This window comes from Taeniopygia guttata, chromosome 9, assembly GCF_048771995.1.
Source record: "Taeniopygia guttata chromosome 9, bTaeGut7.mat, whole genome shotgun sequence".
Classification (NCBI taxonomy): Eukaryota; Metazoa; Chordata; class Aves; order Passeriformes; family Estrildidae; genus Taeniopygia; species Taeniopygia guttata.
In genome coordinates, this window is record NC_133034.1 from 16,980,288 (window position 1) to 16,993,764 (window position 13,477).

Sequence of the window (13,477 nt, forward strand, 5' to 3'; positions counted from 1 at the left end):
AAGGAAGGTAATGAGGTTGGCTTAACCCCTTTTATTTCTCAACAACTAACAGAAGTGAGGTGATTCAGAGTTGGTAGCAGTTCCCTTTTCTCGTTCCCACCGTTGCCCCCAAGGAAATGCCAGGCACTGCTCTTGCTTTGCCTGTTCTCAGACTCTGCAAGCCCAAGGCACTCACGTTAAAACATTAGCTGGCATCATCTGTGATTCAGGTGCTGCCTCTATCAAGGACTGCCAAGTGTTTGTGGAGTTAGGAATCACGAAACCAAATTCAAAGAACCATTCTGCAAAGTACAAAAAAAAAAAAAAATCCAGAGGCATTTAAAAGACAAAAATTCACAAATGGTCCTTTTGCTTTTCACCTGACAGGCTGGGGAACTCCCTAAACTGTCCTGCTGGGCTGCCAACATTTTACATTTCAATTACTTTGAACAGCTTAAACTGCACTGAACCCTGCCCTCCTCTTAGAGCAGATACTCCCTTTCTAAAATAGCTGATGGTACTGATGAGGTCACACCACTTCCGTGGCATTCGGGGAGAATTTCAACACACCTAATTGGGAACAGGGAAACCACCCTCCTCCTCTTGCAGACATCCTGGGATCCAGCTGAGGTTAAGTGTGCAACTGGTTGTCCAAAAGACAGCGCTCAATGTTTTACCTGCCCGTCCTCCAGGCCAGATTAAGAGCAGCAGTGCAGTGAGGGGGGTCAGATGTGCAGTTGTGGGGTCACTGGCACTGCTGTAGCCCAGGTAAACCAGAGGCTCCAGCCTGGCACTCTGAGGAAGAGGCAGGAATTCCAGTAATAGCTGACTCTGAAATAGCCTGTTTCCTTGCCTCAGGCAGCCTGTGGTGGATTTATGCCCTCAGGCATGATTACCCAGCTTTTTTGCTTACATAACAAAGTGTTAATACACTTATGAAATGCTATCCTTAATACTGTGGCCCATTAGTCCTGACAAGAAGAGAGCTTCAGTGCTCTCTGAAAAATTAAAATCACCACATTCAGCCCATTTTAGTCACTCTAATCCCTGCCCTGCTGGGGGTCAGTCCCTGTGCTGCAGCACAGAGAGCACATCCATACCTTCTAGACACTGCCCTTTGAAATAAACTTTCTGTTCCAGACGGAATTTTTCCATTTGTTCTGCTGAGGAAAAGTTTAACTCCCGAGATACTGCTTTGCATTTCAGGATTTTTTTAGGAACTCGAGCTGTGAAACAGATAAAGAAGCATTATTTGAACACAATAAAATCCAGCTTCTGCAGGTACTATTATTCTATACTTGGGAATAATGATCAGGACTAGTACAAGATCAAAGCAGCAGGAAAAATGCAAACACAAAGGACTTTGTTTTGACATTTGTTTTTACATTTGCACAGTGAAATCAAAGATGCAAATACCTGAAGTACCCTGCCCACAGCCAAGAATGAAGTTTATGACAGAACCAGGGATACAATACTCATCTCTCAGAACCAGACTCCTGGTTCTTAGTTGTTTTTTACTAAACCCCACAATTTTTCAAGTTGAAATATAAGATGCAACTCAAATTTTTACTTTAAGAATTGTGCTGAAGATCACTGGCAGCCAAAGGGCTGCTTAGCACACCAAGCTTCTTAGCCCTTCTCACTTTTCCTTCCCTTTCAGTCTGAGCATTCCCAGAGCAAAGCACAAACGTGTGTTTCTCAACCCAGCAGCACTTCCTCAGCCATCTCAGAGCTCTGGGAAGTGTCCTATAAATGCCCATTCCCTTAACACTGAGACCTGCCCAGGCTGCAAAGCCAGAACCACTCTGGAAGGTTTAAGAGAGCAATTTGACAATCCAGGTTTCTGGGCTCTTGCAATGGGTGAGACACCAACAGCAAGTGACAAACTGTACCTGGTAGATATTTCACAAGATGATTTCCTTTAAAGGTGGAGGAGCAAGAGAAGGGACAGTTTGAGTGCACTGATTAAGAGTCCTAATCAGGAGAATATGAGATGGGAGTCAAACCAGTAAAAATCTCCCAAGCTTGTCACACTTCAGTGGTGTGATTGTGCCTAATTCCTTCCTGCATATTAGAGAATGTTTCATGTGAATTTTTTAGAAATAAAGAGGGGAGGGAAGACAGCTGGCATGTGCTTTATGAGCCAAACTGTTCCAAAATGGAAGGCATATCAAAACATCCATGAGCAGGCAGCAGGCTGGTGTTTAATAAATGCAGGAGTCTCCCAAACCCCAGGCAAGTCTATCTAATGTAGAACAGTTCTATGGAGAAGGACCTCGATATGACAAGAGCTGGAGGCTTAAGGAATGTAAGCCAACAGCCTATCCCAAGGAGAAGTACACAGCTTGGTTAAAAAAAAAAAAAAATTAAAAACAAAATTAGAAGTGTATGGCAAGAGTTTTAAATGTAAAAGATCTCTAATTATTTTTATGAGATTTTTTGCACCATAAAAACCTGCATGGCACCATCCTTTACTGCTCTCACCAGTACAGACTACACAATTGTGGATAAACATCCCTTTGCAGTTAAGTGTAAAATGAGTAGTTAAAACTATTCTGCAATTTAGAAATTTCATTTCTTTCATCCCCAAGACAGAGTCCTGAGAATGTTTGCTTTAACATTATAAAACTACAAAATAAATAGTTACTTTTAATAAAACTAGGACTGTGTTGTCTTTAAACATCTGATTTAAGAGATTTTAATTTACATTTATACCATCAAATAAAAATTTTAATTGAAATGATTTATTTTAAGCTCATTTTACTTTTATTTCTCTCTTTTTTCTATTAAAAGTAGAAACGAAGGAAATTTGATTCTTTTTAAATCCACTTAAAAACATGCTGAGATGCAGATAAGCATAGACTTAATCCTAAATTCACTAGTGCTTTTTGTTGACTTAAGGATGTACTATACCTGCACATTTATTTAAGCACTTACATGGTTAACATACATTTAGTCAGATGCTTAATGCTGACTAGATTAGAAAGTGTTGAATTACACATATCTTATTTACTCACAAGTAATGTTGGGTCCAAGCTTTTAGTTAGAAACTGAAATTCAATTAAAATATTAATATAATTATGTTTTCATTTTGTTTAAATAAAGCTACCTTAAATATTTGGGACCTTGAAGAAAGCAAGTTATCTTAGCCAAACTGATTTTACACTTTAAACTACACCTTTACTTAGATAATGGAAGGACTATTTGTATGTCATGAATGAAAGCTGGCTGTGGGGATTCTGTAAGAACTACACCTCAGCAGCTTAACCCAAGATTTGCTTGTATATTGGAAGAAACCAAACTTTACAGATTTGCATCTTCCAAATTGCCTCCCAGTTTCAAATGCCCTGTCACTGAATAGAGATGACTGGAAAAGCTCCTGCTGTCAAATGCTGGTTTAGATGATTAATTCGAGTTTTAGGTGCTCAGGCTTTGATTTTTACTACTTAAGGCAGTTTAATGCTAAGACTCTGGCAGCAATCCAGTACCACATTAATATTGTTTTTATTTCATCTAAGTGGTAATAGTAAATTAAGGTAGTAATACAGTATCATGATTTGAAACGTGAGAGTTCATTTTATAGAGAAACTTGTACTTAAATAAAATAGAAGTCATGTTTAAAAAGGAAATAGAAGTCCTGTTTAAAGAAAATGTATTTTATTCACTCTGCTATATATTTGGTTCTTCATTTGCTGTATCTAGACTGTGATTTGCCCTAAATGGCCAAAGAACATATACACACACAAGTACTATATAATGACTTTAAGATACATATGGATTTAAATTTAGAACAATTATTCTGTTTGTCCTCACTCCTTTTGCTGCAGGACTGTAGCAGAACTGCATTTTCCCACACCTTTTAATTCACCATCAGATTACCCTGCTTTGTTGGATGTCTCCCCCCTTTCTCAGCCTATTTATCAAGTATAACCTACCTACCTCACATTTCTTTTCTAGCTAAGACATACAAGAACTGCTTTTCTTGTCTCTTCTCCCAAGGAAGACCATCCTCCCATCTGTAATCTTTTCAGTGGCTTCTCCTAATAGCTCTCCTCTGCATTTGTCACAGTTGCAATCATCCATCTTCTAGATGGATGAGTGAACTGTGCACCAGATAAGATCTTAACTATCCCTTGTACAATGGGCATTAATCTCAGGCCAGAGTATGTTTTAATTAATTCCCCAAGTTCCTCTGAAGGAGATGACAGTTCCTGTTTTATTTGCAATGAAAATCTGAGGCACAGTGAGGTGATATGATTTGCCCAAGTTACAAAGGTGACATCTGTCCTTCAAAGCACGGGTATGTTTGCAACTCAGGTGACCCAGACATGCAGCACCACCCAGCCCCAAATGCACACTGAAGTCACACAGTACCTTCATGCTCCACTCCAGGCACAGACAGATCTTCTGTTCCTTGCCAGAGGATCTTCCCTGTTTCTGCATCCCGAAGGTTCATCCAATTTCTGATTGGGAAGCAAATAAGGAAAACAAGCTATCTATATCCCTAAATGCTGTGTGTAGTAGTCTTTGCTGAGCTCTGAAATAGCCCACTCCAGCTGAGTTTCAGTCATGGTTTCTGGTTCTCAGGAGGCCCAGGAAAAGAGATGCTTTTTCCCTGAGAATAAATAAACAAACCAACCTCTGACCAGAATGAATGCAACAAGAGTTATATAGCCACAGATTCAGTTTTCACTTTAGACTGAAGCTTGTTAACCTCATTTATCATTTTCCACTGCTTCTAAAGGATAAAGGCAGTGTCACTGTGCTGCAGAGAAGCGGGAACACTGCTAACAATAACAGATTGTTACACAAACAATTGCTCTTCTCCAGCATTTGAAAATGGCTAGGAAGAGGAGTCCTTTCTACATAACATGAGAAAAAGAGTAACATCCAATCCAGCTTGTTTTCTTAGCTTACAAAGTATTTAGTATCAAGGGTTGCTCTCTCTTGCTGTTGACCTCGTAACTGCCACTCATGGGAATTTTTCAGCTGAGAGAGATCTTCTCTTTTCACTCTCAGCAAGCGAGGCTGTGCCAGTTTCCAAAATGTCCCCATCGGTGAATTAGTCAATAAATCTTCATATTTCCAAAGGGATAGTTAATAATGACCTTAAGTACACCTTTGAAAAATCTCTCTCACAGGGCACCTCAGACACTGACAGCTCAGAACAAGGAGCCTGCACACCTACATTATGCCATCCTGAACAGGGACAAAGCCATCCATAAGTCTCAAGCCCTCCTGCTCCGCAGCTCCTCAGGGTGGCTCTGAGGCTTCATCAATGTCAGTGCCAGAGACTGAACAGAGCAGGACCTGTGGGATGAGCCCACACAAACCAGAGCCTTTCCAGGAGCTCCCTTTGGCTGCTTTATGGCAGCACACCCTTTGTAGTCAGTACTGCCTACAACAACTGCTCAAGGAACTGGCTGGGGAGGTGGAGAGACAGAAGAGGGACAATATGGACCTTGACATGGGTATAAATAGGAGCTGTTGGAGATTTGCATATTGGACTCATCCTCTAACACACACAGTTTCCAGGCAGACTCACACAAACTCATCTTACTGATCACATTTTTCCAGAGCTCCCAGGAAGAAACAGATGCTTTAGCAAATTTTGCATCACAGATGAACATTTGTTTTAAAATGTGTGTGGAGGAGGGGAAGGGAAGATGGCTGCTTCAGCAGAGATGTGAGGATTCTTCCCCTTGCTGAACACTGGTCAGACTTTCCACACCCCACTGAAAAGACAAAGAGAATGTGTGCACAGGGTCTGTTCACATAAAGCTTAGCAACAACTTAGAGAATGGAAAGAGGGAACATAGGGCATCCTGCTCACCTCCTTCTAGGCTTGTTCACACATTGTATCTACCACTTGTTCTGGGATTAAGGCAAAGGAGAAAGGGGCAGAAGATGAAAAGCATCCTCTGAGGGCTCTGTTTGGTACCTCCATATCTTAGCAGGAAGCTGCAAAGTGGAGCTCTCTCCCCAGCCAGCAACCCAAGTGAGACACAGACTGGCAGGGAAGTCAGAGAGAGAAAATGAACAGCAGAATGGCAAGAAGAACCTGCAGCAGAGCTGGGCACTGCATGTGGTGCTGGCTGAAAAACTCCATGTCCTCAGCCAACACAACCTGCAGCGTGGAACTGCCCCAACAGTAATTTAAAATGCCAAAAAAATCCACCGTTTTCCCATACATCTTCCTACACACAAACATACAAATTAGCCAGGGTGAAGCTATTTGCATAGAAAGCAGTGTGCCATCTATCAAATGCCATGGGGAAAATAACAAATGAGACAATCTGAGCATCTCACTGACAAACTCATTTATCTTCCCAACATTCTGCCACACAAACACTCTTTACTATTAGCTGAACAGTAATTTAGTAAATTGGGCACTTGATTATAAAAAACCTCTACTACCTTTAAAAAATGGTCCTCTCACAAGTATTAATTTACTGTTTGTTCACTATCAATATCAGTCAGAGTTATGAGCTCCCAGGTTTGGCCACAGACTGTGTAGAGCCAAACTGAGCACTAACCAAGTTCCTCTGAACTGGAAATGAAACACTGACCAGGACAACAAACCCAGCGCTGTACAGGAACTGATCCAGCCTCTCAGCTGCTCTATCAGTACTCTAACTAATGGACCATTCTTCTTCCTTGCCATGACTTGCCTTGCCTTTCCATTCCTCTTCCCTTGTCAATTTTTGGAGCACTCTAAAATCACACTCACCAGTTTCAAAAGTATTATATTAGAAGTACCCTTCAGTGAGAAGTAGCCTGACAGCTTAATTATTATCCTTACTTGAAAGTGTTAGTGAGCTACCATTTCTGGTGAGAGAAAACATTACTGACCTCTGTAACTTCTCCCTATCAGGATTTATCTCAATAAAGTCCAAGAAAGGTGATACAAATTATGCTGCTGTGCTGAACAATGTTAACATTTAAAATGTATGTTAACATTTGGGGTGTTGGACATCTATAAAGCTCTATCTGGCTTTATTTTGTTTATGGATGTTCCACTGTAAAAGTAAATCCATGCAGGACAGCCCACCCCATGCTTTGTATTATGACTGTCAAATTTAAGATGAAAAATAAATAAAAAGCTCAAAGCTCTACCCCTGCTGATGAGACCATGCCTCATGCATGCAGCAATGCATGCCACAGTTCCTAGAAAGTATCTTGTATTTAAACAATCTGAACATTGCTAGCCCGTGTAAATTCCTTATCAAATAAATAAGGGTATAATGTCAGTGTAGTCAAAGGCTTTCTGACCGTGACAAGTCCATGTGCTGTTCAGGGCATGCTTTTCCAACTTCTGCAAATGAAGAAACAAAATCAACCTGCTAATCAGAGTGTATACAAAGAGTAAAAATTTGTGGACACAGACATATTTGAAGGGATCAGAATACACTATCTGGTTCACAAGTTTTTCCTCAGTAACTAAACATTATTAAAAGAGAAAAACAAATAATCAGATCTTAAAAGCACACACACACACACATAATCTCTTTATATTGGAAAAAAACACTTAATGTACAAGAGGTTAATTATTAAAAAAAAAATGTTTAAAAAGAAACAGGCATCTCAAAAAAGTTTTAGTCAAAACTGAGATAATGTATAAAACCTTAATGGAATTAAAAGAAAAAAAAGCAGCAAACCCCATCACAGGTGATTTCTTGACACAGGAATACCTGACAAAGCAGCAGCTGTACTGCTTACCTAGTTATCAGCTTATCAACACTATTTCTGTCATCTTGAATAGGAAGGCTGGTAATACAACATACCCCAGAGTGAAGAAAAAGGAGATCTTGAACGAAACCCACACACACTATTATCTTCTAATGTGTTTAATTGGTTTAAGATTCTTCCACCCCAGCAGGAGAGATACTGTTGATACTAAAAATAAAGAGTGCTCCACCTCCTGAGCAGCAGTGGAGACCTGCAGGCAGAATGGCATTTTAAGCATTATTGAGAAGGAGAAAGTAAAGTCATATTGGCCTGATACAATTACTCTTTTTGAAGAGATTCATGTTAAGCCATTTGACAGGGCAAGTAGGAAGCCAGGCAGTTCCAGCTGTGTGAAGTTTGTATATGTTAGGTTGGGGGATTGAAGGAAGGACATTAATGTATTCCTAATTCAGTTTCTCACTCTTAGACCATTAAATTTTCATTCATTTGTATTTTGGGGCCTTGGTTTTGGGTTTTTTTTGTTTGTTTGTTTTTTGAAATGATGTCTGATTTAAGACTCGATAGATCAAATACTCTTCAATCCTGAAGGCAAGAAAGGATTAGGTAGAACAGTAGAAGGAAGGGTGTACTGTTGATCTATTTATATTCCACCACCTATTGGGTCAGCAAAGTCTTACATAAAAGCTTTGTAGTAGCTGGAACTTGACTTGCTTTATATACTTTACATTAATTAGCTCCCTCACAGACCTACTTTGCTTAGCTTGATGAAGGGAAATGGTTTGTGCATTTCTAAATCCAAATTTTGCTTTCTTGAATACCTCTGATGTCAGAAGTTCTTTCTTTTTTGTATCTGTCATAGAGATCACTTGGTTCAAACAAATCAGAATGTACATCCTTATCTTTCAGTGTATTAGCCTTGCAAAAGATTGGTTTGTATTACCATACTTGTAATTAAGAGTAGCCTTGAGGAAGAGAATGAGTACAAACAAAATTTATCATTAAAGTAGTACGGAGTTACAAGAAGTTCTGCCTCAGTCTCCCTGACTATTACTTGTATGTTGTAATGTTTAGCACTTCTTGAATATCTCAAAGGCAGTGGCAAACAGTAGGTATTGTTTCTCCTGTTAAAGTGATCTATTTTTCATTTTATTCCTCACTGTCCATGTCCACACCATTCTAAAAACCTCAGGAACTTCTGTATTCTTATATTTCATAATAAAAACAAGGCTTATGTTCATAACCACTCCTAGAAGGAAGATCTTTCATCATCCCTGCCAGCTTTTTTTTTTTTTTTTTTTTTTTTTTTTTTTTTTTTTTTTGTCCACATGAAATGCTACATTAAAAACAGTTCGTTACCTGCCAGGTGCAAACAGCATCTCAACAATAACATGTTAATGAGACCTGTCCTCTGGGAGAAGGTAGAGCTGAAAGCCCTGAACAGTTCAGACAATAATCTCTGTTGTAGACCAAAAAAAGCTTCTGATCAGGACTCGCCAACCTTCACTCCTGATTTCACATGGGTTGTTGTGAAAAGCACACACAACCAGGCAGTCATGGCATGGGAAAGCATGTTACCTTACAGGGAAATAAAGATCAAACTTTAGGGATTACATTTATATCAGACATATTTTCCCTGAAGAATATTTAATTTCAGTTGTTTCAATCCAGTCTGAGGAATAAGGACCAATATAAATTATGCAAAGTAACTACCAAGCTACAAAGCAGACCACCTAAATAGCCTTACACTTCTCCACTCATGCCATTCATCCTGTAATCTTATGCCATCTCTTCTCTCACTTTTTATTACAATTCCCAAATCCCTCTTCCACAGAACTCCCAATTGTGTGCTTAAATTTAAGCATATGCACAGACATTCTGCTGATTCAGGTTCTTGAATTCACTCTGTTCACACTCATGAGAAATGCTGCTGTCTGCTGTTTAATAAGCCACAAGTACACATGCTGGCAGTGTTCCTCCTAGCCCAAGGACAGAATTCAGTGCAAAATCCTATCTAGTGAATGAGCATCCATCCATTCTGTGTACAGGAATACCAACACAAAAAAATGGAAGTTATTCTGCAAACATTACTGGAGCCTTGGGGTATAGTACTGTCAACTTCTGCTTTCACAAAGCAGCACACTTTGTTGAGCTCCTGATTAGACAGAAAATATGCTGTGACAGTTCTTACAGGGACAGGACTTTTAAAAAACTAATTATTATAAACCAACTTTCCTAGAGTGATGCACAAGATATGGGTTACTGTGCTCCCAAAATGATGGGAGGTGCTGGAAAGGTGCTCTATTAAATCCTCAAATGGAAGGAAGTCAATTATCCCTTCAAAGCACTCCTGACACTCCTTCACTTGCTGTAAAAGAGCCTGCTTTTAAAGTCTCCTGTACAGAACAAATTGCTGTGCAACAGAAGCCAGAGAGATCCACAGATTAATGCGAAACACATGACAAAATGCAGAAAAAATCCTCAGCAACCAACAAAGTAATTTCACAGCATATTATGTAATCAGAGGGATATATTTAACAGCTACAGCATCACAGCAAAAAGATCAACACAATATTGTATACTTGTATAGTTTGTACTTCCCTTTATACTTTCTGCCTTACATCTTTGTGTGTGCCTGCACACATCTGGTATCACACAACAAATTTCCATCTAACATCCATCAGACAGTTCTGGATTAAGCTGCTCTTGGCTCGTATTTGGAAAGACAGTTACACAAGTTACTGCACACCATGCCAACCTTACCCTAGCTGCAATAGATTATGCTAAAAGGGCAGAAATTAATATTGCTCCCTTCTATTGTGTTGACAGAGCTCTGACCATTCCCACTGGGCAGTGAAGCTCAGTACTCCCAGCTGTGTGTCACATCCTCCCTGCACCTTGGGTGACCATTTTGAAGCTGAGCTATGTTCACACCAAGTATTTCCTGCTTGAACCTCTGAATACATTTCAACTTAGCAGGGTTCATGTTGAGACTGCAGAAGTCTAACAAAAATGCAGCCTAGGTCTGTTCACAGCCAGATCAGCTTCAATGGGATGCCAATAAATTAGAGAAGTACAGAACCTGTTTACCTCTACAAACACTGGAAATGAAGTAAACGTATGTCCAGCACTTGCTAATAAAAATTTTATCCAGTGAAACATGTCTTCAAACAGTTTAGGTTGAAAGACACAAATATTATTCAGTATTTTCATCAAAATGAACAACTAATATCCATCTCTATACCATAGCATCCTAGTGACATCAGGTAACAAAATAAGGCAGAGTTTAAATTAATGTTTAATTTTCACTGTTGGCAATTAACTGTCTGAAAATATTTGGTGAAATCTCTCCAAATCTTAAATATTTAAATCAGAATTTGTGACCCTTATAGTAGTCTTAACAAAATCAGGTACTTGTAATAAAACAATGAAGATGGAGAGCTTCTAGACTCTGGAAAGAGAAGCGTCCAGCACGGGCAGGCAGAGTGAGAGAATGTTTTGTTTCTCTGGTAATAACCACAATATTGCCATCTAGCCAGACTTCCATTTCACTGACTCTTCCCCTCTCCCTCAAACCAAAGGAGAAAGAAACAAATGGATGCACATTTTAAAGGAAAGAGTTACAGACCTACTGAAGATGAAGCTAAGGGTCATCAGGAGGGAAAAAGGGAAAAAAGAATAAATTATAGTGGTTTGCAAGCAGCTGGTCAGGGATGTAGATACTATTGCTTCAAGATGAGTCAGATGCAGTCAGATGAAGTTCAGATGAGTCTAGTCTGAAAAAGTTTAACTCTTAGAAAATACAGCAATTTTTGTTACTGCTGAGCAATAGAAACTGATTTAGGCATTTGCAAGTAACCTTTGATTCCTTCAGACAAAAGCAGTGTGTGACACTGCTGAACAAATCCTGCCTGCAGCAGATGAAGAGACTGCCCTGTTAGCCGGGCACACCAGCAAAGCCTACAAGGCAAGGCTCCTGGAGAGCATGCCAGGCACTCCTCTGGGAACTAAGCACAACCCAGGGAGACTAAACCACCTCCAATCTCAAACCAAACCCCATACCTAACATCTGAGATCCCTAACAAAAAATTTAAAGTAACACCCAAAATACTTGTGGTACAATGAATACAAAGTTGTTCAAAGTGGGAAAAAGCTCCAAATCAAATCTACACACACGTCACTGGCTTGGGGGGCAGATTCCCCTGTCAGAGTGAGCAAGATGCCTTCTGTGCCAGATCTGTTTGCTACTATTAAAAATGTGCTTTGTTTCCTCTAGAGACAGACATTAAAATGGTTCCTAGAACCAGACAACAGTGCCAAAATAAAAGCAAGCTGAAGCAATGTAGTGGCTTTCTGCTGTTTCCTGCTGCCTGTGTTTTTTAGGCTTTTCTTTGGCTTGTCTCAATAGCCTTGACAGAGCTCCTTTATACCAATGCCTCAGCAGGAAAAACAACATGGGATCACATCTGGAGATTGCTTTACAATCTAGCTAGTAAAACAATCAATAACTTGGAAAAACTCATCATTCCTTGCAGGACCAGGAATTGCACAAAGAAAATTATTTTCTCTTTTCCAGTGCAGTAACACCCAACTCCTCCCATCTTCCCTGCATTTTAAATGCACCTCACAAATTAGCATGTTATAAAAACCTGAGCTTGTGCTAAAGAACCCTTTGAATATTAACATAATTAATGTCATCAGTAATACTCTGAGTTTGTAGAAACAGCAGGTGAATCAATGGGAACGAGTATTCATCTGAGAAAAGAATGTGACCTTTAAAATCTATAGGGCTTTATCAGAACATAATTTTAAAGTGGGTTGCTTGTAAAAACTGAATGTAACTGCAGAGAAAGCTAACAGAGACACCATGTATACAAGAGGAACTAAAAATACAATCAAAACAGTGGAATTTCCTTAAAGAAGATGCCTGGCCCATATCAAAAGGTAAGACATCTTGCAGGACAGATTGAGGAGCCACATCCAGATTAAAATTAAGTAAAATTCTTTAAACCCCCCAAAAATTGTTATAGGTTTGTCCACTTTTTAATTTTAGCATATCAAACAATTTTCCTCTCTGCAAGTGAACACTGAAAGTGATTCAGCAATTGAAATAACTTTATTTTGTCTTAACTACTTCAAAACAAAAATTTCTTCACAGCTGAACTATTATCATAACATTTCAAGGTTCTCATCAATAAGTGAACTAGAGGGAGTTTCATGGAAACAATCTATCAAGGGGTTCTGGTGCATAACTTCATTTTTATAGATAAGGTTGCAGCTAGAAGGCCTCACAGGAATTTATCTCACTGTAAATTGTTATGGACTATTGTTCTTTACAGAGCTGATATCACGACAGTCATGCAAAAAAATCAGCTTTAATGGAATGAGGCATTTTAAACCACAGTATGCCTCTTTATTTTATACAATTTTTCAGCTGTTTTAAAATATGCATTATATTGGCTTGCTTATAAAAGAAAGCTTGGATTGATTTCATGTCATTTTTGTAACACTGGAGGATTGGATTTTTTATGTCTAAAAGGATCTTCACACTTCTCCATATTGAAAGGGCACAGACCTGAGCAGAGGAACAATGACTTCTTTGACCAAATTTTTAAAAGGGATAAACATGGCTGCTTAGCTGGCATTTTCATACAGTTTCACTTGAATGACCCGTAGCCTTGTGTGAAAAGTGGAGAAAAAGCAAACCTAAAAGGCTCTAAAGAGGCAGTTTTATCAGCACTGCTTGTGGCCAGTCGATGCCTTTGTTCCTTGAAGGCCTCTGCAATAATTTCTCTATTGAGCAAAGTGATGT

General features: G+C 39.3%; 1 protein-coding gene across 1 annotated transcript in view; it reads right to left on the reverse strand.

Moving 5' to 3' along the window:
- PDE6D (phosphodiesterase 6D) overlaps window positions 1–13,477 on the reverse strand; it is a 34,661-nt gene that overhangs the window by 2,818 nt on the left and 18,366 nt on the right. The window contains exons 2-4 of the mRNA XM_002193747.7: window positions 4,354–4,442; window positions 1,080–1,205; window positions 176–281 (exon numbers count right to left, since the gene is read on the reverse strand). Coding sequence (XP_002193783.2) covers window positions 176–281; window positions 1,080–1,205; window positions 4,354–4,442 — 321 coding nt within the window. The remainder of the gene's footprint in view (window positions 1–175; window positions 282–1,079; window positions 1,206–4,353; window positions 4,443–13,477) is intronic.